The sequence below is a fragment of the Callorhinus ursinus genome, unplaced genomic scaffold (genome assembly GCF_003265705.2).
Source record: "Callorhinus ursinus isolate GAN/ISIS: 27379988/994484 unplaced genomic scaffold, GSC_fseal_2.0 scaffold6, whole genome shotgun sequence".
NCBI classification, from domain to species: domain Eukaryota; kingdom Metazoa; phylum Chordata; class Mammalia; order Carnivora; family Otariidae; genus Callorhinus; species Callorhinus ursinus.
Window position 1 is genome coordinate 22,089,622 of NW_027397068.1, and position 26,450 is coordinate 22,116,071.

A 26,450-nucleotide genomic window follows, 5' to 3' on the forward strand; every position below is an offset into this window, starting at 1 on the left:
AAATTCTGGCTTTGGATCAATAAAAATTAATTATTTATTTTACTAAGATAAATATGTTATCTTGAGGAATTACAAAGATTTTCTTAAATATTCAAACCAGTAATAAATATGTAAACTTGAATTTGAATTATTTATTTTCAAGAAAGATAAAGAATAGGAATATTTTAACCCACTATCATCAAATATTGATCATTTTTGTATCCTTCTTTTGTATTTATATCACATAGAAACTCTAATTTGAACTGAGGAAAGTAGAAGATTTAGTTTTTCATTTTATTTTGCCATTAAGAAACAACTTCAGGTTTGTATTTCTATAATTGACTATTTCTAATTAACTGTAAGAAGTACTTTACAATTGCTCAATTATTTTTCTGTTCCATATATATGTAGGATCTTACATTTCTAATTACATATTTTTATTAAAGTCATTATGTCTCACCTTTAGGAGGTTTTGTGTATTTTACCTGAATGAAACTTTGAAGAAAAATACTAGTTTGTAGTAGAATAAGCAAGGGGTTTGAAGTTTTTGCATGAACAGATTGTAATGTTGGCTCTATCATTTGACAGTTATATGATCTTTGGCCAAAAGAGCTCTTTCCTATAAAATAATACCACTTGTGATTACTTTGAAGATTCACTGAAACCTTAGAACACTTATGGAGTTCTTACTCTATGGTAGCCACCGATCTAAGTGCTTTGTTATGAGATAACATTTAATTTTTATAACAACTCTGTGTAGTCATCTTCATTATCATCCTTTTTTCAGAGATGAAGAAATTTAGACTGAGGATTTAAGCAACTGACCAGATTTACATGGATGGCAAATGGCAGATAAAGAATGTAAACCCAGTTTGGCTTCAGAGGCTAGGCTCATACCACTGTTCTCCTCCATATTTACAAGACATCTAATTTGGTTCTTGATGCCAATTAGACATGCAAATAATTATTTTTCTGCTTAGCCTAAGTCTCCAAAGATTTTAAATGTATTCAAAGTAGTATTTCACAATAAGTTGATTGCTCTGGTAATTATACAATCAATTTAGATGAAAGAATAAGAGAAATATTTCAAACTAATATGGTGTCAGATAACAAATTTTCTAATTCTTCCTGAATATAAATTTGTCTGAGTACTGTGGTATATTCTTGAGTCCTAATTCCTCATATTTAGAGGAATTACTACCATACCATGACTTCTTACTAATTTAAAATTGTTACCATACCATGGCTTCTTACTAATTTAAAATAGGTAGTTTGCTGATTGTATAGTCACCTGACATTTATGTGTCAGAAGACTTTTGATGAGGTAGGAATTGCAAACTCTGGAAATGGCTTATTCAAGGGAGTTTAATTTGTGAATGACTGTGCTTGAGAGTACATGGAATGAAATTTGAAAGGGAAAAAGATAAATGCTCTCTATTGTTAAAGTAGTACTAGTTTTCCAAAGACAGAGTTGGACAGTGTCAAATATCAGATGCTTCCACTTTCATTCCATTTACCAGAGTAACAATAAAGAAAAGATTCTGTTGGAGGCAAAGGTCCCATAGGTCACTCAGAACTGAATAGAGAGAATATTAAGAAGAGGCAAGGCTGGGACAAGAATGAGGAAACGGGACTAAGACATAATTGGTAAAAGTGACAAATGGAAAGGACATGTTTTTGAATTGTCCTCTGTATTTTATGGCCTAAATTATATGCTTCCTTGTTATTCACTGATTAAGGGATTTGCACTGTTTGGGAGAGTTATCTTTCACAAATGTCCAAGTATCTTCTAAAAAAAAAAACTGAGAGTAGAACAAATAGAGAAATGGCTACTTTGCTGTCTTTTCTTGCAAGCTCATTTGTTAGAATTTGCAAGTGAATTTGTATTTTGGGCTTTTAACACCATAAGTGCCATAGAAATTATGCTAAAAATTTCTGATTTCTCAATTAATAGAGACAAATTTAATATAATTTTCCTGATGCTTAACTTCTTAGCTTTATATCAGTATAGAGGATTGATTATTCTGGAACTGTGCAAAACTTTGAGGGATAATGCTCTGTACTTAAGGCAAGATCTATATATACCTAGGCTCTAAAAGAAGGAATTACTAAAAGAAAAAAAGCAAAATCAGATTTAAATCATGTTAAATTATGGTAACAATAGCAAAGAAATTTTTACAATATGGATTTATCTAAAAGGGCACATCTCGAATATTCAAGTTCATAGAAAAAGTAAGCACAAACTCCATGTACTTAAGCAAATCACACCATACATATGTGCACACACACACACACAAATGCACATGTACATAAAAGTAAAGAAAACTATACATTTTTTCTATCTTCTAAGAATTGTATGATTATTCTTTCTTTTTGCCAGGTGGCATCTTTGAATATGTGGAATCTGGCCCAATGGGAGCTGAAGAACTTGCATTCAGATTTGCTGTGAATACAATCAACAGAAATAGAACATTGTTGCCCAATACCACCCTGACTTATGACACCCAGAAGATAAACCTCTATGACAGTTTTGAAGCATCCAAGAAAGGTAATTGACAAATATTTAACATTGTATTTTCTGGAATTCAAATTTCCAGGTATTCTTGAGAGATTTCTTAATTCCAAATGTAATTAATAAGTCATTAGGAATATTTTCATGCAAATGTTTCCTTTCAAAATGCATGTAAATTTTATCAGGGAAGGTAAGGTGATATGATTACCTATTACAAAAAAAAATGCTTATAACATGAAATGCAAAAAAGAAAAACAAAACCATGAAATGCAGTTAGGTCTATGATTGTTGTGAAATTGTTTTCTTTTTCCCCAATAATCCTGTTTTTTTATTTAACTATTCCTATTTTTAAGAACCCACTAAATAAAATTATACATCAGGAGATTTTACCAAGTTTTGGAATCCATTCTTACATTTTTATTTCTATTACCTGTCACTTCCACTACATTATTACTGTTGTCTCAATTTACTGACTACCTTGAAAGTTCTGTAGTTCCAAGGGAATTCACAATGTCAGACTAATCTTTAGACTTTATTGGAAAATTTTCAACAACCTTTCATTTATGTGTACTCCATGCTCATTTTTAAGCTAGTTGATGTTTCTTCTTGTAACTGAAAATAAATGGCTAATGATATGAAAATTGAATTATAGGAAGATATAAGTAGAATACTTTATAGATTTTGTTATTTCTTTTATTATGTGGTGAAACTGTGTTTTTCATGATAAGAATAGAAAGATAACTTTGTGGAATATGACCTTAACATTTATAAAGTAAGGAAGGTAATAGAGAACTATTATCAAGGCATTCTTTTAACCAAACAACAATCTTGGTAGTAAATGTGTTTTGAGAGATGTTTCCATAGTCCTCCTTGTCTAAGTGGGTGATCTTTCCTTTTGCATAGTTAGCATTCATCTAACAGGAATTAAATTTCGTAATACAGATTTTTCTCAAAGGAATGGGCTTACAAAGCATTTGTTCTAAATTCATATTTTTAAAACAACATTTACTTTTCTGTAGTGCTAATATTGTTTTATTAGCTACCTTACTTGATAGAAATGTACATAATTATTTATAATTCTACCTTGGTCTAGATTTCTTCTAATTTCATTAATATTAATGGCAACTGATAAGGTACAATATTCCGTTGGCTGAAAGTACCCTTTTTATCCCCCAGCTAACTAGTGTTTATCAAAGCCTATATTCTGCCTGCCCTTTGAATTCATATCTTTATGAATACGAATAAGTTTCCACATTTCAGAACCATGTCAGGATGATGAAAGGTTTTAAAGCCTGGAAAAAAAGGGTAAAGGTTATTGTGAAATACTACATTTGTCATCATAATTGCAAAATAAGTCATTAACTGCAAGACAAGTGCATTTGATTATTGACATAGTTCATGATTATTTCCATTAGGAAGAAGAAGCTCTGTCTCAAATGAAATCATTTAGACCAAAGAATGTGGAATATGAATGAAGTATAAAAAAATGTTAATAGATTTCTTAATGACGACTTCAAAGGAGCAATGTAAAAAAAAAAACAAAAACAGACTAGTGTGTTCTTTTTAAAATTTTTTAAAAAATTTTATTTATTTATTTATTTATTTATTTATTTATTTATTTATTTATTTGAGAGAGAGCACGCAGGAGCACTAGCGGGGTGGGGAGAGGGGCAGAGGGAGAGGGAGAAACAGACTCCCTGCTGAGCAGAAAGCCTGACTCAGGACTCGATCCCAGGACCCTGAGATCATGACCTGAGCCAAGACAGACACTTGACAGACCGAGCCACCCAAGTGCTCCCAGACTAGCATGTTCTAACAACAAACAGGTTACTATCTTGGGAATTATAAGGTGTTAAACTCATTTGGGTTCCAAAATATTAAAAGGGGTTTACAAATTTTGTCACCCACTAAAATCCATTGAGAATCAAATTCATTAATTGACTTTTGCCTGAAGCTAGGGAAAGCTCACATAAGCCTAGTAAGTAACTTTCTCTGTGAGATACTGAAAGGGTAAAAGTCATGGTTTGGTTCTTACCTTGTGAAGCTCTTGCTTTCTGGGCTGTTACTGGTTGGAGGCCATAGCAGTGATGCGGGAGAGTCAGGTTCTTGTCTCATGGAGTCGAAGAATGAATCTCGCGGACAAAGGAGAGTGAGTAAAGCGATAGATATTTATTAAGCAAGGATACAGAAAAAGATCTCAGAAGTGAGAGGGGTCCCAGTAGGGTTGCCACTGAGGGCTTTTAGGGATGATCTTTTATAGAAAGCTAACCAAGGAACTTAGATCTTTTTAACATGTCTATTGATAGCACCATTGAGTAAGGACTAGTGATGACACCTTCAAGGGCTTACTTCCTTTTTAGGGTCTGGTAATTCTAGGTTGCTCTCAAGTGGCTGTTACAACAAGACCTCCCCTCCAGCCCCTAGGACAGGATGGTCTAGTTTGTTCCCTTTCTCTGGTTTCCTTTCATCTCCCACATTTTGAATTTTGTGAGCCTGATCCCATGGCCCCTACCTATCTCTCCCTACCTAGCCTTGCCTGTCCCTTTCTCAGCAGTATGTAAAAAGATAATATAAGAGAAAGATCTGATAAAACTTTTGAACCTGGGATAACTCAATACATATATAGATATAGATATAGATATTAATGATTAATTATAAAGTAATTTAATTACTTTGGACATTAAATTTTTTAATTTTTTTTCCCAAGGAGAGAAAATAGTAAGAAATCAGATGTTTAAATTTTAACATTTTTTTCTGATCTATGGTCTTATATTTTTAGTAAGTAATAATGTTTAGCTCAGTAGATACTTTGATATATTAGAGCTTGAATTTTTATTTGAATCATATCGCTTTTAAATGATTCCTCTGATAACTGAAAACTGTTCCTTATTTGAAACACATTTCAGAACATTCTATATAAACTACTATAATGTTTTTACCTTTTTTTGATCTGTGACTTGTCAAAAACCTGGTAAAGGAAGATCTTTTATTCTTAATGTATACGAATTAAAATCCATGTTAGTGAAAAATTTCAAACTCCAACCTGCCTACTGATTCAGAAATCCAATCACTATTTGAAAAGTAAGAATCTATATATTCAAAAAATTTACTAGATCATACTGGAATTTTTGAAGAAAATTTAAACAAGTGAGTTTTTTTCAACTATCATTTATTTACTTATTAAGTATGTCTATGCTTCAGAATCCTTCCATCACATTGTGTTTTATGCAGCAAAATCTCTGAAGGAAAATATCAGAAAATTTCACACAGTAGAATTATAAAGTATTTGGGAGAGATTTCAGTCTAAACACCTAACTGATGCTAAAATCCCAATAATAACTCTCCTTATTCCTGTTTAAGCATTTGCAGGGATGGGTAAACCACGGCTTCTTGGAACAGACGTCCTTTCTTGGGTATTTTCTACTTCCTTTTTTTTTTTTTTTTAAATTTAAATCGTATCAACATTTATGAGAAGCTTCTAGCCATTTGCCCTAATTCTTCCTTTTCTGGCCGAATGAAACAAACTTAAGCCTCTCTAATAGGCCAGATCTTTAAATAATAAAGGTGATTTTCATATTTCCAATAATTATTTACTTTCTAGGCCCAAACTCCCTAGTTGCTTTGGAGGACCTTATAGAAATTGAAGTCCTATCATAATTTATCCTTATCTGAATAGCTTCTACTTTGTTTATGCCTCTCTTAGTTACTGTAATTATTACTGATGTGAATAAAATTTCTTATGAGTGAATGAATATAAACTTCAAAAAATAATTTAGAACAAAATAAAAGACCTATAGTATACAAAAGCCAAGTAAATAAAGATGTTTAAATACTTATCTAGTGATTTTATTCTTTCTTCACAATGAGATTAATCCATATGAAATCACCCTTGATGAGCCATATCAGGTTTTGAATGGGTATTTGTATGCATAGCTTGACCTATATCATCAGATATGTGTAAATACTTAGCTTAGCAATGTGTGGCCCTGGCTTCTTAGATGGTGAGGAGGAACCAAATGGCTTCTGATTAAGAATCTGAAATTGTAGAGGATGGTCAGTGAATTTGGGAAGGAACACTATTCTTCCAACTCCCTATTATAATCTATTTTTGCAAGACGAACACTCCACTTCCTTCTTAAATTCTAGAATATTCTTCCTCTTTCCCTCTTTTGATGTTATTTGTAGAATTATTTGAACATTGCGTTGCAGATGTCTGGAAGAATTTCCCTTCTAATGAACTGAAAATGTTTGGAGTTCGACAAAATATGAAAATTAAATGTAGGGGGCACCTGGGTGGCTCAGTCGGTTAAGCGACTGCCTTCGGCTCAGGTCATGATCCTGGGGTCCTGGGATCGAGCCCCGTGTCGGGCTCCCTGCCTCTCTGCTTACTTGTGCTCTCTCTCTATCTCTCTGTCAAATAAATAAAATAAAATCTTAAAAAAAAAGAAAGAAAATTAAATGTAGATGTTATTTGTAAGGAAAACAAAATCTTTCTTCAGGATAAACCTTCAGGCTTACAATAATAATGTGATAGTGTTGGCAAGCTGGCATCTTTCCTCATTACTGACAGACTTCTATCTCCTCTTCAGCCTGCGATCAGCTGTCTCTTGGGGTAGCTGCCATCTTTGGGCCTTCACACAGCTCTTCAGCAAATGCTGTGCAGTCCATCTGCAATGCTCTGGGGGTTCCCCACATACAGACCCGCTGGAAGCACCAGGTGTCAGACAACAAAGATTCCTTCTATGTCAGTCTTTACCCAGACTTCTCTTCACTCAGCCGTGCCATTTTGGATTTGGTGCAGTTCTTCAAGTGGAAAACCGTCACAGTTGTGTATGATGACAGCACTGGTAAGAAAAATCAGTAGCCTTCAGGGCTATGCTTTAAAGATGTGTGATGTTCTGAAACTTATTCAAGATTCTTACTATGTTCTCGTTTGGTTTCTTAAATTAAGGTAAGGGATGGAAAGACATTTGGAATCAAACATCAACATTAATTTCACACATCCAAAGAACAGCTAAATCACATACTTTCTTTCTGTATTTGTGAGATAAGCACTTTTCTTTCCTGTGAAGGATCAATTAGCATGAACTATAATATTGGATGAAGGATAAAGATAGCATGAAATATAATATTTTAATATTTATTCAAAGGATTCTTCTGTTAGGTTCAGCATAGTTTCCCAAAGTAAAGTCTTATGATTATCCGTTAGTGAAACTTATCAAGAAATTCAGGATTTTGCCTTAACATTTTCTCTGGCTATTTATGTGCAAAAAAATGTGTATGAAAAATAATAATTTTTATATCTGTATAGCATGTTAAAGTTTAAATTTTTTTCCCTCAAATTTGAAAAAATGTAATACCTATTGAAATACTCAAAGCTTTTAGAACTATTTATGTATAGACACAGTTTAGGGACTTGGAAAATAGAGTTTTCTGAGTGACATTTATTATAGTGTCTTTGATGAATATTTTAATGAATTTTTGCTGGCTAGAGGTTGTGCTTTCTTGTTTTAATGTATGTTATTTTTATATATGAATGGTTATTTTGAATTAAAAACAATCTCATAGATAAATATATGAAAGTAAACATTAAAAATAAAGTATTTATTTTCCTTGGCAGTTATATTGGTAGAAGAAGTTCATACTATTTTGGTTATTATATAGTGATAGGAATTTTGCATTAAGATGTTTTATCAGTGGCCAAATAGTGCTCTTTAAAAGAGAATGTGAAAATAATATTTTATTCTAAGACATTTCACTATACCTTCATGTTTAGACAAAAATTGAAATTCATTTGAATTTAAATTCTCCCAAAGTAATCTGGTAGCACACTTTGTTCATGCATGCAAGATTTAGAACTATGTGCAGGAATCAGTCCTTTTACCCATAAAATTGACCAAAGAGACAGATAGGAATTCTCCCAGGAGGACAAAGGAACAGGGAGTTATAGGGTTGAGAAAGCAATGGTTATAATTTGAAAAAGATTTTCATTAGGCTAAGAAAGAGTGAGTCTCAATACACATTAATAGAGTAATTTCAGTTTTCTGATTTAAAAAAAATGAAATGTTCATAAATAATTTTAACTTAGAAATATAAATAAAAGCCCTTAAAAATAACTTAGTAAGTACCTTTGATATGTCTTTTAATTCAAATAAGACTTACTAAGTTTGTTGTATGGTGTTTTACTCCCAAATCATTACTTTTCTGTCATTGATAAAGTTCTCTATGTCAAGTTATAAATGGTAATGGCTTTTCGAGGGTGTTATAATGTGATGGTCCAGGAAATCCTCAGTTACAAATTGGTCCATAACTCTTTATAAATGGTCATATATAGAACTGTGTAAATATGAACACACACACACATTGTGAATTCATGGGTTATTTACTTCTCTATTCCCTCTGATTTAATTCAGTTGAATGTTGTCCAAATATCACATATCTTCATATATACATGCATACACACATAGTATATACACACATATGAATGCCTATAGGTGTATGTTGTACATGTGATATTTATATTTATTTCTTATTATCTTAAAACTCCTCATGGTAGAAAGGATATTGGCAAGGGTTCAAAATGTTTATGGATATAACACCTTCTTCACTATTCTATTTGTGTGTATATATATTGTGACATTTTTATTTCATGTATGTAATTCTTGAGTGATTTTCTAAAAATAGTGGGATTTGTGACCAAGATAAAATCACAGTTTGGAAAAGTACAGCTTCATATGTAATTGATCTTTTGCTCTAAATAATATTCTAAACATTTAAATCATTGAAGCAAATTTAAATAGAGAAATAAATGTAATTAGGTAATTCAGTATATACACTTTTAATGGAAACTTGACCTCAGATTAAATTTATTAAAATAGTTTGTTACTATTTAAGAGAAACTTTGCCACACTCCTCTCTTTGAAAGTGACATAGATACTTGGGAGATTCTGAAACCTGATTATTTAAATATTAATACTGAGTCACTACAAAATTATTCATAGAGTAGGTGTAGCTTAAAAGTACTGCGACGAGAATAAAAGCTTATAATTGCTCTATTTCATGCAATATGTAATTTAAAATATATTGATAAGGCATCTACTACATGCCAGGGACCAGTGCAGGTGTGTTTATGCCAATAAAACAAAGTCCTGGCCCTGGCTGAGCTTCTAATTCCTATTTAGGGATATCTGATTGTTCATGTTTTTATTAGATTTGTAATGAGCTAATTGCATCTGCAACTGGCCACTTGTAATCCCTTTTAATTTATTTATTTTTATTTTTTGTAAGATTTTATTTATGTATTTGAGAGAGAGACTGAGCAAGAGAGAGCACAAGCTGGGGGAGAGACAGAGGAAGAGGGAGAAGCAGACTCCCCACTGAGCAGGAAGCCAGATGCAGGACTTGATCCCAGGACCTTAGGATCATGACCTGAGCCAAAGGCAGATGCTTAACCGGCACCCAGGCACCCTAGTCCCTTTTAATTTAACAAAGTTTTGAGAATGTGGCTATTCTGGATATTTTTATAAGATAGAACTGAACCTAAGATTCCCTTTTCAAATGTATTCATAAATATTTGGAAGTAGACTTTTTTTTTTCTTTTCAGGTATGTTTAAAAGTCTCAAGGTGGAATTTTAATAATAGAATTCAACAGAGAGGATTTGTAAACTTCCCAAGTGAAGAAGATGTCTATTTGATCATGTGGGAGGAAATCTGGTATAGCAAGGACTATGAATTGAAATGGGGAAAAATCCACCTCATACTTAGCAAGATAAACATTATTGACTCCATAATGGACTTATATATCTGCTGTTTACTGCAGGATACACCGTGCCATTTTATTTACATTTCTTTTTTCCTTTTCCAGATTTATTTATTATGTATGCTATTCCTCCCATTTATATTCATTTCTATTTTGTTGTGTTGTCCAGTTTGATACATGATAATTATACTTTCATCCAGTCTTTGTTCCCACCCCCAAAACAGATGGGATGATAGATGAAATATAGTGCTAGAGTAGGAGAAATTCTTAGAATGATGTTAACAGGAGCTGTTTATTTTTTATGATAATTAGCATTTGTTGTTGTCGTGGATGAATGCTTTTAAACACCCTGAAAGTCTGTTATAGCTCTGAATGATGTCCAAAAATGATGGAGAAGAATTGGCTTCAGAAACAAAGCTGTGTTTCTGTCAGTCATTTTGGAACATATGATTCACTTTAAATATAAACTAAAAATAAGTTGGATAGCTGTCAGCTAGTAAGCAATTCCAGGATAAGTTCTGAATATTTGCTTTAAAATCCCTGTGTTTCATCTTTGTTTATAGACCAGCAGTCCATTAACAAAGAACTCTGGACTGGTAAACAGAAGCCTGGAATTCTATTCCCAATTTTGCTACTAAAAGACTGGTGCAACTTTGGAAATGAGGAGAAGAGAATGAAAATAACTACAGAAAAGAGCTATAAGGCCCTAGGCATTGTGATAGTTGCTATTATATAAACTATTTCACTTAATCATCAAAACAGTTCTATGAGTCCCAAAGGAAATAAGTTATCATCACACCATTCCTGCTTCCTTCAGTGACTGGCTCTTCTGTCCACCAACAGCCTGAGACAGAAACCTGAACATCTTCCTTCATTTCTTCCCTTTTTCAAGCCCCTCAATCAATCAGGCTTTAACAGTTGTCATTGCTACACCTCTATGATCTCTCAAATTTATTTTTTTTATCCTCTTTAGCACTTCTTAGGTCAAGATCACCATCATCTCTCACCTGGATTATTACTAACAGCCTTCTAACTGGCCCCCCTACTTCAAGTCTGCATCCACTAATCCAGTTTCCACACTGCAGTTAGAGAATTTTTTTAAAAAAATGCAATTGTGATCGATTCTCCTTATTAATAGCTTCTCCTTGCCGTAAGAATAAAGTCAAAACTTTTTAAAGAGCCTTCTAAGACCTGACATAACTTAGTTCCTGTAGCTCTCCAGTGACATTTGAGTCTGAATTCCTCGCTTATGTCTTTTCAGATGAGCCATTAAACTTCTTTCATGTTGCCCAATACCCTATTCTGTTCACCTAGAAAGTTCTCATTCTGGCCCCCACTCCTCCTGTCCACTAAATGCACACACATGTGCTCATGCACATTTACACATACATGCTCATGCATACCATCTGCCTTAGATGTCACAAAGAAAGTCTACCTCAACCCTGGGTCCCAAGGCTGGAGTAGGTTTCCTCCAACACATCCCAGCACCTGGTACTACTCCTGACCCTCACCCATGAGAACATTCATCACATTATGAATGACTTTTCTTGGCTATATTTTACACTGGATCAAATACACATCTGAGCAGAATGAGCCCTAAAGCTATGAATTATTTTGTTATCAGCACCTAGGTATTACCTGGCTCATGAATGTACCTCAATAAATATTTAAGGATTGAATGCTTAAAGAGGTATTATTATATCCATTGTTTAGAAAATGAAACTCAAATGGATTAAGTAGTCTGCCCAAGGTCAGTTTAGGTTAGGTTGCTTTTTGGTACTTGTATTGAATAAATAGATTCATCAATTTTCAGAAATAATATATAAACATGACTTCTATCATTTAAAAAGTTTTATAAGACAGCTAGCATGAATTATGCTTATATCCTATTTCAAATATAATTAAATATATATATATTTATTCATTTACTTATTTAAACAGTCATTATCAAGCATCTTCTGTATACCAGGTGGTATGTTAGGGATAGGGTCAGTATTATAGAAAAAACTGTGTCCATGGGCTCAAAGTGAGTGAGGGAGAGAGAGGACATGTGATCAGGGCATTGTTACAGTGTAACAAGTGCAGTTAGAGACAAGAAAACAATATTGTGGTAGCTCAGGAGAGGAAGGTATTAAAGCTTCCTGGTAAAGGTAGAGGAGAATGTTGGAGAAGGTGACATTACCATGAAGTTTTCATGAAGGACAAGTATAAATGGTTCAGATACAGAAGAGGCCAAAGGGAGCAAAATTTATACATGTGATGGTGCTTGAGGGAGCTAGTGTTCAGGGACATGAAACTTAATTATGAGTAAGCCTCAGAAACAAGGATGATGAGCGAAAATGAGGGAGAATTTATAAAAGGCCCGCATAGGAGAAATCACAAAGAGCTTTCTTACTAACCACTCTGACGTTTCTTGCCCCTCTGCCCTGATATCTGCATGGCTGTAGCAATATCTGTCATGTTTGCACGATATGACCCTCCTTCCCAAACCACCATTGAGTGTGTCTTAGAAATGGGCATATACCTATTCAGTTTCCTTCCTATGAACTCAAAAAAGAACACAGAGAGAGGGAAATCTAGTAGCCTGGTCTATCATGGTTACTATGGTCTTTGATGTCAAAACATTCTGCACTGAAATCCTGGCTCTGTTGTATACTTTTCAGCAAGTTACTTGATTTTAAAAGTGTGAGTTGATGCATTTGTAAAGTGAGGATAATGCATACTTTAGAGGACTAATGTCGTGCTGCCTAGAGCCCACATAATAATAGCTTAAAACTCACAATAATGCAAATGTCATGGCTATGTGCTATTTATTCCTTACTATACTCTAGGAAAAAGGAATTATTAATCCCACTTTTTTTTAATATGAGAAAATTTAGATGCAGAGAGTTGAGATAATTTGCCCAAGTTTACACAGCAAGTAAATGGTAGATCTGGGTTTTGACCCTAGGCAGTCAACTTCAGAACACACTCTGTTTAATTAAATACTGTTATATAATGTTGGTTTGGTTTGGTTCATTTTATTGTCATTATTTTAAGCAAAGGAATGACACAGTCAGAACTATTTTTGGTAAAGGCTCTCTGGCTATAGTGTGGAGAACATATCAGGGCTATTAGGATATGGTGGGGAATAAGGCAAGACCAGAAGCAAGAGACTTTCTAAATTAATCAAGTTGAAAAAAGATAACAATCTTACTTAAGGAATTTTTGTTGGAATGCTATTGAGGTAGAGAATTTTAGGAAGTTATAGGAGATACAGATTGTAGGATTTAGTAAGTAAATAAGAGGAGGGTGTGATGGAGACAGAGAAATAAGAATGACCTATATGTTTCTGGTCTGGGCTATTAATCATTGGCATATTTACCTAAAAGGCGAAAACAAGAAAAAGAGATTTCAGAGAGTATAGAGTACATTTGGTGTTGGAGGTATCATAAATGCATCTTGGGAAACAGGAATTTTCAAATGTGCATATGAGAGTGCCTTGGTGGCTCAATTGGTTAAGCATCCAACTCTTGATTTCAGTTCAGGTCATGACCTGGGGGTCTTGAGATCAAGCCCCGCATCGGACTCCGTGCTCAGCAGGGAGACTGCTTGAGATTCTCTCTCTCTGTCTCTGTCTCTGCCCCTCCCCGGCCCTCTCTAAAATAAATAAATAAATAAATAAATAAATAAATAAATAAATAAATAAATAAATAAATAGATCTTTTAAAAAATGGACATATGATACTTTCATTGCCATTTTGTTCTGCCCGTCATTTGTAATTCTTTGTGGTGTGAGGAAATAAAAAAAAATTGCCAAAAAACAAGGTCATGGTACACGAAAATTCAGTTATGTTAGTGAGTAGGCAGTCATGGAGATCAATATAGACATGGGGAGAATTTAAGGGAGAGCCTATAAATTAATTAATGAAGGAAATCAGTCATTTTTTTAAAGGTCTTATTTTTTTTTTAAGTTTTTTATTTATTTGATAGAGAGAGAGCGCACGAGCAGGGGAGAGGGGAAGAGGGAGAGAGAGAAGCAGGTTCCCTGCTGAGCAGGGAGCCCAACGCGGGGCTCGATCCCAGGACCCTGGGATCATGACCCAAGCCGAAGGCAGATGCTTAACTGATTGAACCACCCAGATGCCCCGAAATCAGTCATTTTTTAAGGGATTGTAATATTTAACAGGCTGATCTTTGAGTAATTTCTGTGATATGAATATAGAAAAAAATGTCCTTATCCTAAAGAAAAGCAGAAATGTTTCCTTCACTAAATTTATTAACTTGGATGAAGTATATGTATAGACTATGTTCCAGATACATCTGTGTGTGCTTTTGGAGTTAGTTTAATAAAATGTAAAATCAAGTAATAGTAATTTTTTTTATCTTGGACCTGTGTTTAAATAGGGTAAAATAAAATAAAATAATTCAAGAGAATAAGTTAATATGAAAATATATTTTCCTGGAAGACACTAATTTTCAATACTATGACAATTTGTGTATTATAAAATTTATAACCGAATAATTTTCAATTTTATTTCAGGAAGTGAGGTAATTTGGATCTAAGATGAGTATATGTTGTACAATCTAAGTACAAAACTTTAAGTTCTTTAATTCCAAGTGCACATACAATTAGCAATTATGAGTTAAGCCTAATTATTTGGACATAGTTGATTACATAGCTTGGTATATTAGGGTTTCCACAAAGTTGGTTTTGCTTGAACATAGTTTCTTTATTCCTATTTAAGCAAGCATAAAAATTATTTGGAATATTATTACTTGGGCACTGATTATATGACAGTGAATATTTTTAAACATTTTCAAAGAATTAATTTTGCTTAGGTTTTAAAATCTATGCGACCCCTAAAACATGAAAATAAAATTTCTCATCCATAACAATTGCACAATTCGTATTCATACATATATGCGGGTCTAACAAAATAGAAGGGACAGGTCTTATACCAGACCCAGTGATCAGCAGAATTTGCTTTCATTGGAAGAGAAGAAAATAATAATAATAAAGTGAGAATAATTCCCTGGTGATAGACACTGCCAATTTTCCTAAATTTAAATCTGGAATGTGATAAATCTGGCATGAGCCTCTTGGTAGTTACTTTTCCCCTAGCCCTTTCCTGTTGTTTGTTTCCTTCTCTGTGCAGCATAGGGAGAAGGAGAGTGCTTGTGTTATCTCTCTGATGCACTTGACAATTTTGACTACTCCATCTTCAGGGGAAAAAATAACTCTCATACTTTGGTTTCTGTGCTATCATTCTCTCCTTGTTCCCTCCTTCCTTTTAGCCATTTATTCCATTCTTATATGCATAAACACCTTTTCTTTTCCTGCTCCTTAAAAAACTGATATTTCAAGGTTTTTTCAGTCTTGTTCTCTGCCTATTTACTTCATTCTCCCTAAAGCTTTTCCTCTGACCCATACCTTCCTCTGCCTCTATTCTATAGCTAATTGATCTACACCTTCAGTTGTTTCTACCATGTTCCATACTCATAGATCTAGCCACCATTGATCATCTTTATTTGGATGTCTCAGAGGCACATCTAGCCCAACATGACAAAAACCAAACTCATTGTCTTTACTCCAAAACTTGCTTTTTCTCCTGGTTTTCCCTATTTCTTGGGTTTCTCAACCACATCCATAGTGATCATGCTAGATTCTTGCCTTTCTCTCATCCCTCGTTTCCTTTTTTTTTTTTTTTAAGATTTTATTTATTTATTTGACAGAGAGATAGAGAGAGAACAAAACTAGGCAGAGTGACAGCAGAAGGAGAGGGAGAAACAGGCTCTCTGCTGAGCAGGGAGCCTTGATGCAGGGCTCGATCCCAGGACCCTGGGATCGTGACCTGAGCCGAAGACAGACACTTAACAGACTGAGCCACCCAGGCGCCCCTCTCATCCCTCATTTCCAATAGATTACTTAATCCTTCTCATTTTTATCTTGCAATTCTCAAATTTAGCTCTATTCTCCTTTCCCACCACCTGTCTTAGTTAACACACTTATTATATACAGCCTTGACCATGTTCTACCTGGTACCCTATTTAAGTTCATTTATCTGATGCAGACAAAATGGTCTTTTTTGAAATGACAATCTGGTGATGTCATTCCCAGACTTAACACTTTTTGGTGACTCTTCGGTTCTTGGAAGAATGAGTTCTAATTTCTCTGCATGACACATGCAGCCTCTGTCACTGTCATTCTCATGCCTCTTTGATTTTGCTTTCCTGGTATTTCTTCTCTCAATACTTATGCCACAGCCTTCCTTGAGTAATTTAATTCCCCCTTACCAATCATGCTTTGCTGTTTCAAGTCGTTTTGCTGTGCACAACTGTTCTCTCTGCCTGATATGCCCTTCCCATTTGGTGATCAATTCACCACCTTCAGGGTGCACCTTAAAATATTCTTACAAAGTATAAATGTGAAGTAAACTTCCCTCACTCTTACCCATGTGAGTTGATAATTCTGTTCTTTGTATGAGGCAAGACTCTGGTTGATAAAATAATTCATCATCAATTCTGTGGTAAATCTTATTTTCAGCATATTCATGTTACCCATTTAGCAGGAGTGATGCTTTTCTGGGCATGAAAATGTTAAGTATTTTATAATTAATTCATCTATTTATTTATCTCTTCTTATTTTATTTTGTTTATTCCTTTATTTAGTTTACAAATAATAATCAAACATTTACTATGTGTCATCATTATTCTAGGTACTGGAGATACAAGAGTGAAGAAAATAGATAAAAATTCTTTGAGTTGTAGAGTTTGTATTCTAGTAAAGGGTGATAAACAATAACAAAATAAATATGTATATTGTATTGAATCAAATGTAGTAAATGCTATGGAGAGAAATAAAGCAAGGAAATGTATAGGGAGTGCAAGGGAGTATTACAATATTAAGTTGGGTTGTCAGAAGAGACCTTACTCAGAAGGTGACACTTGAGTTAAGACTTTAATGAGCTGAGGAAATATGCCATGGGAATATCTGAAGCCAAGAGTGTTTCAGACAAAAAGCAGGGAGGAAAAAAAAGCATCAAGGGAGAAAGAAATAAAGAATTTCAAGGCAAGGAAGATTTTCATTGCTGTTTGTTTGTTTGTTTGTTTGTTTGTTTTTAGTTTAGAGAAGGATTTTTGGGAAACTGAAAATATTTGAGATATTTAGCACTTATTTTATATGTGTATATGTGTTTATATTTGTATATGTGCATATGTAGTTTTATATGTATATTTTCCATTATTGACTATTCTAGGATGCCTTAGAAATTAATAGCAAAATAACAACGTTATTTCTTTAAAAATACCTCACTCTAAAGACTTCAACATAGGTGCTCATTTTAATATGAGTTATTTATAATAACTGTGGTCTAAAGCACTGGCCCCTAAAAAAAGACAGCATTCATTTTAAATTGCAGTGAGACTTGAGATAAAGAAGCAGAGAAATAAGTCTAGCACATATCCATTTCTGCAAGATGTTATGGATCATTTATTGGATACTTGATTAAAAATAAATTGACCCTGTATCAGAAACACTTTTTAAAAATTTAGATACTGAATGGATTAACACAACTGCCTTCTAAAACAGTTTTCTGTTTTCTACTCAACATTGTTTAAACGTTTATCTTGTTTTAAATGCAAGGTATGTAAAATGTATTTAGGGAAAAATTATCTACATTGCAAATGAATAATCCAAATGTTCTTGCCAAAATTCGTTATCTCTTGTCTTTTTTGGTGATGGCCCTTCTCATAGCTGTAATGTGATAAAATTGTGGTTTTGACTTGCATTTTCCTGATGACTAGTGATATTAAGCATTTTATCATGTGCCTGTTGCCATCTCTATGTCTTCTTTGAAAACTGAACATTCATGTCCTTTGCCCATTTTTTAACTGAATTGTTTGTGTTTTTGTTATTGCCATGTTACTTCTTAATATATAATAAGTACTGTTTCCTTTAAGAATAGATAAAAATGATGTTTAAAGATTATGTTTAAAACATTAATTTAGGGGGCACCTGGGTGGCATAGTCGGTTGAGTATCTGACTCTTGGTTTCGGTTCAGGTCATGATCTCAGGGTCATGGGATTGAGCTCCGTGTAGAGCTCCACACTCAGCGCAGAGTCTGCTTGAGTCTCTCTACCCCCCTGCCCCTCCCTGCTGCACTCTCTATGTCTTTTGAAAATAAATAAATCAATCTTAAAACAAAAAACCCACATTAATTTAGTTCTTTGGCTGAGCTTCCAATGACATCTGATAGTATTTAAAAGAAAAATTTTGCATCATTTGTTTAGTCTCTCAATATGCCAATAAGATAGCTCTCTGACCTTCAGTCATATTTTAGGAAAGGGAATTATTGCTTGTCATTCCTCATTGTGTAATTAATGGGGGCAATTAACAAGTTAGTGTTAAGATTTCAAGGGCTGACTTAATTTTCTTTCTTTAATGCCAACCCAATTATTTCAACTGGATAAAAGGATAAAAAGTTCATTGTAAAAATGGAACAGGAAATTTTTTAAAATGCTTAATTGACAAATCAGAATCATTAGTCATGCAATTAATACTTTTTGCAAAATTCTTTAAAGTTAAATTAAAAAGTAAAACTATAAATTTGCTGAAACAGATATTATAAAACATTATATCAATGCTAGATGATTTTAAATCTTATTAATATACACTTGACAATTTTTTACTATATATATGGTAAAATGTTCTTCCTCCATATTAAATCTAATTTGAGACTGTTTAAAATACTCTAAGGACAAGAATATTCAGCAGAATTAAAATTACTCAGTGTGAAAATGTTCAGACAACTGAATAAATATTTTTATAAGTAATTGATAATTTTATCAATGTTAAATCACTATAAAATCATTGTAGGTTTGCTTAAAACTTTTAAAATTGTTTTTATTTATAAATGTATGCTTTTGTCTATTATATTGACAAGTTTGACTTACCGTCAAGTATTTTTCAAAATGTGATAATTTGCATATTATTTAAGATTTGATGGATCAGTGATTCTCAAAGTGTGGTCACTAGACTAGCAACATCATGATCACTTGGGAAATTATTAGAAAGGGGAAAACTCTCAGGCTGCATCCCACAACCTGCTAAATCAGAAACTGGGAGTAAGGCCAGCAAGCAGGGTTTTAACACATTTTCACAATGATTTCAAAGTACACCAAAGTTTGAGAATTACTAGATGAGGTTATGCTATGGGAAAAATCATTCCCCAAATCACAGAGATTTAATAGAACAAGACTTTATGTCTCGTAAAAGTAAGGTCTACTGTAAATCTAAATAATTCTCCAGGGCAACTATCTTTGATATTTTGGCTCAGCATTTTAGGATGCATTGAACTTATAGCACAATTGCTATGGCAGAGAATGGGTAAGCTGGAGAATTAAGTGCCAGCCAATTAAATTTTTCCACCTAAAAAATGAGCAACACTATTGCTCACATTTCATCAACCAAAGCAGTTCACAGAGTCACACCTAAATTTATGATCTCTTGAAATTCTGAATGAGTATTAGGATGGATTTTTCTATTTTTGCAAAAAATGCCATTCAGATTTTAATAAGGATCGCCTCAAATCTGTAGATTGCTTCGGATCATGTACTCAGATTTTCTAAATCCAGTCAAATCTGAGTTATATTAAAGGATACTTTATAAATAATACAACATTGATTTTTAAAATTTCTTAGCCTAGTTGACAGGCAGTCAACTAACATAGAACCTTTATGGATTTTAGATGCCAAAGAGTGCATGTGGTACTTCAGCTAGATTTTACCATTCTTCATTATTTTGGCCTCATTTCATCAGTTCTCAATGGTAGCTGGAGGGAGGCCATCGCTTATTAACTCCTGCAATATCATATTTAATTTGAAAACATAGTTAAAGATAATTATTATCTTGAAAATTATTTCCCTCTTCAAAAACTTATTACATATTGATGAAATATATCGAGTCCATAAACTAATTCATTATCAAGCACTTTGTTGTTCAAGGAAGAACCAAACATTTCCTATTCTCAGAGTACTTAAAATGTGGTGTTGCAAACAAATTATGATACAGTATGCTAAGCACTAAAAGAGTAACATAAAAGTGTTATGGCAAAACAGGAGGTGAGAGTGAGGAAATCACATGGGTAGAGAAAGTAAGTATAAATGACATTTAAAGTGTGTCTCAAGGCATATTAAGTGTAGGTAGGAGAGAAAATGCAAAGATAGAGATCTGTGAAACAGTGTGGTGAATTGGAAGCCTTATGACATGTCCATTGTGGCTGAAATACAGGGTATGTCAGCTAGGGGCGCCCAATAGTAAGAACAAGTAGTTCAAAAGAGATCATGAAGAGTCTGGCATGTCCTAAAATCATACCAAGAAGCCATTTAAGAAGTAAGAGAGGTTAGGCAAAGCAACTCTGTGGAAAGAGCTAACCCTAGAACTTGAGATGACAGACTGTCACTGGACAAGTTGGAGGCATGAGCAGGTTCACCCCCAGGGAACATTAGGAATAATTTCTGTTTGGGCTTCAAATGTTGGTTACCAGGAATCAATAAACTGGATTAAAATTGATTTAATTAATTTTAAATAAGATTTCCTAAAAATTATATAACACATCTTAGAAAATTATACAGCTATTAAGTTTTATAGTCATTAGTGCTATTTTCCAAATATTTCTGGGTCTGCTTTTAGGCACAGAACAAGCTTGCATTTTCTCAACCTCTTTGAAGCAAGGCAAAGTTATGTGATTTTCTTTCACTGAGGAAGTGTGAGCAAAAAGTACTGAATCACTTCTTAGTGGATGTTTTAGCAGCCACTGATGAATGTCACATTTTCTTTTGCAGGCCATGATGGTGATAAGCATGTGTCCAGAGGTCCTGAAGTAACTGCAATGTGCAGAGCTATCCTCCCAATCCATGTTAAGCAAGTTATAGGAAAAAGAAATGAACTTATATGTTGTTAGGCCTCTGAGATTTGGGGCTGTTTTTATCACAACATAATTTAGCCTATCTTGACTGGGTAGAGAAAGTAAGACATAGTGGCTCTAAAAAGATAACAAAGAGAAGAAGGAAAACATTAAAATCAACCATAATCTTACCCCCCCAAAAGTAAGGGCCATTAACTATTTTGATATTTACCTCTCTCAAACTATATTTAATTTTACACAGAAGTTTAATTCATCATGTCAATTATTAACTTAATTGTGACAGATGTTCATCTGCTGAAGTTATGCACTCTAGCTATCTCTCTCAGGAGATTAGCTTTTCTGTCAATAACTGCTGTATTATGACCCACCTTGTAATGAAAAGACTGTAGATTTCTGTCCCGAAATGTGTCACCTGGCTGCCATCAATTTCTCCCTTAAATGGGAAAACACCATACGTAACTGGGTTGTTTTAGATTGATGTAAGACATTATGTAAATAAGTATCACATGGTAAGCTAAACAATAAATGCTTAAGGGTCTGTTTTGTCTTTAAGGTTTGCTTATTAAAATTTTTAAATATCTGATACCTTTAAGATATAAACCACTTTGGTTCAACAAAAGTAGAGCATAATATAAAAATTCCCCATCTCTCCTAAGCAAGTAAACATTATGTTGTTCTTTAAAAAAAAAAATATATGGACTTGTTTAACTGTTGCAAATTTTCTTTATAGAACTGATTTTATAAGTTGATGAATTTTTATTGCACTATCATCTAAAAAATCCTGAACTTCTTTGTTTTTGATTGTCCTATTGTCCCTATAAGAATTTTGATGTTAAGATAATATTTTAAAATTTGTTGCTAAACACTTACTTTGAAGATGAGTAGCACTTCTGCTCTCTTCTGTGTGTCTAACACTAGGGTCAAATATAAAAATCTGGCTTTGTTATTGAAGCCTGATTACATACAAATGATATTTATGAACTCTTTTTTTGTGTGTGTGTGAAAAAAACCTATCACAATTTAGTGCTTTGGGGAGTATTTTCTCTTTCTGCCATTTCTTTTTTCATTACATTAGAGAAAGAAGTAATCTGGAAGTTTCTACTCTTCTCATAAGACTTTGAGTTTTTTGCTTTTCTCCCCAGTAAGCCATTCCAGGGAATTCATCTTCTTTAGCACTGTGTCCTCATCTTTTGGAACAGTACCTGGTTCATAGTAGATGCTTCATGCATATTTGTTGAGTAAATAAATGAGTAAATATTATACGGTATGGGTCCAAGAACCTATGTTCTGATACAATTACATGTCCCACTTGGATTTCAAAGGAACAGTTTTTGTTATTTTCATGGTGATTTAATTATAATTATGATTAAATTATAATTTTGTATATCTAGTAGAGAAAGTGCAAGATTTACTTGTGTTGATCTAAATCTAATTAATTTTTACCTCTTGGCCTTATGATAAAGTAAAAAGTAAACATAATTACAAAGAGACATAAGGAAATCTTAGCAGGTGATGGAAATATTTATTATCTTGATTGTAGTGATAATTTCATGATATAAAACCCATCAAATTTTGCACTTTAAATGTGTGCACTTTACTTTATACCAGAAAAAAATGGAAACAAAATACATATCAAATTGCTTTCTGTTACAACATTTCTGTAAATATTCTGCTCCCACATATCACTACAGAATATCACCGATATCACTACAGAAATTTGAGGATGACTTTTGAGATTCTTAGGTAACAGGATATGCTAAATTTCCTGCCAGGTAATTAAAACTACTACATTTCTGTCTCTATCAGCATTATCTTAAAGTTTGTAATCTTCAACCAGGAATATATGGGAAGGAGAGAACAGAGACATTTGGAGAGGAAATCATCCCATTACTAATAACACAGAGAAGAGAGAAAGGAAAGACATAAATAATGCATGAGGGATAAATATCAATATTGATCATCATGACATTAACTGCTATTGAGAACTTGCTGCATGACAGTTACAATCTAAGTACTTAGCATATTCCTCATTTTTCTATTTTCACAACAACCCTGTTATTGTTCCCATATAAACAGATGTGGAATCTAAATTGTAAAGAAACGTTCCACGGTAAAATACTACTAAGTGTCAGAATCAGAATCAACCCCAAATGTTGAATCTGGCACTCAGGGTCTTCATTACAACTCTCTACATTCTCACAACAGACACAAGGAAAGAAAATCCAACAAACTTCAAGTAAGAGGTGATGACAAAAATACATAGACTCCTATATGTATTGACAGGTAAGGAGGGACTTAGCATCTGAAGACAAACTAGGATCCAGAGTCTTTGTTTATCTGTGTGTGTCTCTCCATAACTATGCTCTGATGTTGACAATTGACTCTGGGTGGAGAAGTGCTAATGTCTGCAGGAAGCATTAAACAGAAGTAATAGTATGATATGATCTTTGCAACTTTTGTACTATATATGTTTTTGAAGACCCAAAGTTTTCTCCTGGACTATAGAAGTGCACATTAAGCCATGGTTTTGTTTTATGAGATTACAAAACTGCAGCCAGACAAACAAAGATAGGAGATAGGCAGAGATGAGTAAATGACATTTAGTGTCTCCATTTTTCCAGAGATAAAGATTATATCTGAACCAGCAGACTGTCACTGTAAAAAGGATGCATAATGCCCCTCATACAACTCACTCAGTCATTTGCTTTTTTTACTAGAGATGAAAAGCTTCTGCCATATTATAAAAGGGAAGGCAAAGTAAAGTTAGGTAATGGAAAATCTACCTGAATGGCTGGAATATACATCTTATGGATGAGTACATAAAGCATTTGGCATGGGAAGCAGAAAGCAGAATTGTATATAACAGTGATGTGCTAAGAGCCAGTCTCAAATATCCAATGCTTAGTTCAGAGTTTTTCGTCCTTGATACTACTGACATTGGGACCAGGTAATTTTTTCCTATGGGGAGCTGTCCTGTACATTGTAGGATGTTTAGCAGCATCCCTGGCCTCTACTCACTAAATGCCAGTAGCATTCCCCACTCCTCGTTCTGACAATCAAAAATATCTCTAGATATTGCCAAATGTCCCCTGGAGGCAACATCACCCCTGATGAAGACCCACTGGCTTCTCCTGGTATGTTCCTAGGCATTGTTTTTTGTTAACTACATTGCAGATTTATAATACAGATACACCATAGCTTTAGGTAAGTATGGCTTATAAGTCTATCTGTAGCTTAGAAATTAATATACATAGGCTCAATACAATTAGGATTGGGGAGCAGTATCTCTATTATGAGCATTTTTTAGTTACCTACTAAATGCCTGACACTGTTCCAGGTTCTGGAGGTACAAAAATGAAGAACATATTTGAGATTTGAATTAGACCAAAGATACATAAACTATTCATCCAGATTCTTAAAGCTCTACTCTGGTTTAGATCATCAGAAACCACAAATTTCAGGCCTTATAACCTCATATCTGTATAGAGATAGTTTCACCAAGTTATCTCGATTTCCCTGGTAGATAGATGTGAAAATTTCCTTTAGAATGATTTTTTAGTGTTTTATTTTTTTAAGTTATGAGTCAGGATATTGTGTACCATTACTATTCAATGTCCTCAATGTGGAGATTCACATGATAAACTAAGGCTTGAGTTTAAAGCTATAAGGGTTGTTTATCAACCTGTGATTCTATGTGTTTACTGTTTGAGATAATAGTAATTATACTTTTAAAATTATAGGAACTGAAGGGACTACATGTTCTGAATAATCGCCAGAACCACTCTCTTTCCAGAAGCTCCTTTCTAACTACTTCCCCCCTCTTACTTCCCTCCAAGAAGATCAGGTTCTGGAATAAAAACAAACAAACAAACAAACAAACAAACAAACAAATAAATAAATAAGTAAAATAAAAATAGCTCCAGAAACTGTGATATATATTTTTTATTCCTGTCATGTTATTTAAACCTTGCAGGAGGTACAGAAAAACCATAGAGAGCAGAGAAGAAGTAAGGAAGTTATGTAACTTGGCCAAGGTCACACATTTCATTATTACCATGTCTGGCTGAATCTAAAGTCCATGTTTTCCCATTCTACCACCTTGCCTCTGGGCCACAGTAGGTTGGGGTAATATTAAAAATATTTCACAACCAATTTCCTCATAGGCATCAACCAATAGCTGATACAATTAAAAGATGTTTACTAGCTGATAATCAGCCCTGACTTTCAGAGATCACTTTGTCTCATACAGTTAAAACTGATTCAGTGCTCCTTGACAAATTCTTTACAACAGGCCTTCTTGGGAGATCCAGACAAATTACCATTTCCTTTGACCAAAGCAACCTGGAAGCAGGTTGGACTCCATTGTTAGAATTAATTGAGATGCTTAAATTTTCTTTAACCTTCCAGAGTTGCCAGAATTTTTTTAGATCTCACAACTGAAGAGCAAAGGTTTAAAACACTAATAATCCCCAAGAGAGGAAAGATTAGAAGCCAATTAGTAAAGATGTCAGTCTAAATGATCAGAAATATATCTTCCTCTCTTTGGCTAGGAGAAGGAAAAGTCTGCAGTTCACTTGGTTCCTGAAGCATTAGAGGGGTCACGGATGAGAAAGGAAAGACAAGAGGGGAGTCTTGAGGCAAAGATAAATTTTATCTGCTTCCATTTCAGTTTAGCCCTCGACTGCCCCTGAAAAAATCCTCAATGGACAAAGAAAAGCTGTACACCAAATGGTTTCACTTCATAATTGGCTGTGCCTAGGAACAGCTGATGCAGGCATGGGGGTGCTTTGACAGAAAGTCAACCCTGGCCCCAGCAGAAAGTGACAGTCAGGAAGCCCAGGGTCTCTTTGAGAAGACTCTAGCCTGCACCTCACAGCACCCGCTGCCCCTCTTTGCTCCATTAGAAATAATCACTCCTAAGTGGCCCATCATCAGTGCCAGCGTGATTTTTTTTTTCACATTTGCTAAAAGCTTTTCCCTTGGCCCACTTACATTTTTTCTTTTGTTTCTAAGTAACTATTTAATTCCCTTTCTTCTTTATTTTGCAGTTAACTGACTTGAAAAAAATCTGATTTGAAATGGGGATTATAGACTGATTTTTTTCTTTCCTTCTGTACACCCACACCCAGCACCTAGTAACAGCCACTGCACATGCATTAACCAAAAGACCCATTAGTGGGGTATTGTTTTGCAGTTTTGTAGACAAAGAAGAAAGAGACCTCCAGTTGGAACAAACTCTTTTTGTATTTTTTTTTTTTTGGCAACAAATAGCTTCCTTTTGAATTCAGAAAT

General features: G+C 33.9%; 1 protein-coding gene across 7 annotated transcripts in view; it reads left to right on the top strand.

The window, feature by feature from the left end:
* The window catches only part of GRIK2 (glutamate ionotropic receptor kainate type subunit 2), a 778,198-nt gene that overhangs the window by 343,146 nt on the left and 408,602 nt on the right, over positions 1 to 26,450 (top strand). For all 7 annotated transcript variants that reach the window (XM_073893710.1, XM_073893711.1, XM_073893709.1 and 4 more), the window contains 2 exons: positions 2,360 to 2,527; positions 7,081 to 7,338. In XM_073893710.1, coding sequence (XP_073749811.1) covers positions 2,360 to 2,527; positions 7,081 to 7,338 — 426 coding nt within the window. The remainder of the gene's footprint in view (positions 1 to 2,359; positions 2,528 to 7,080; positions 7,339 to 26,450) is intronic.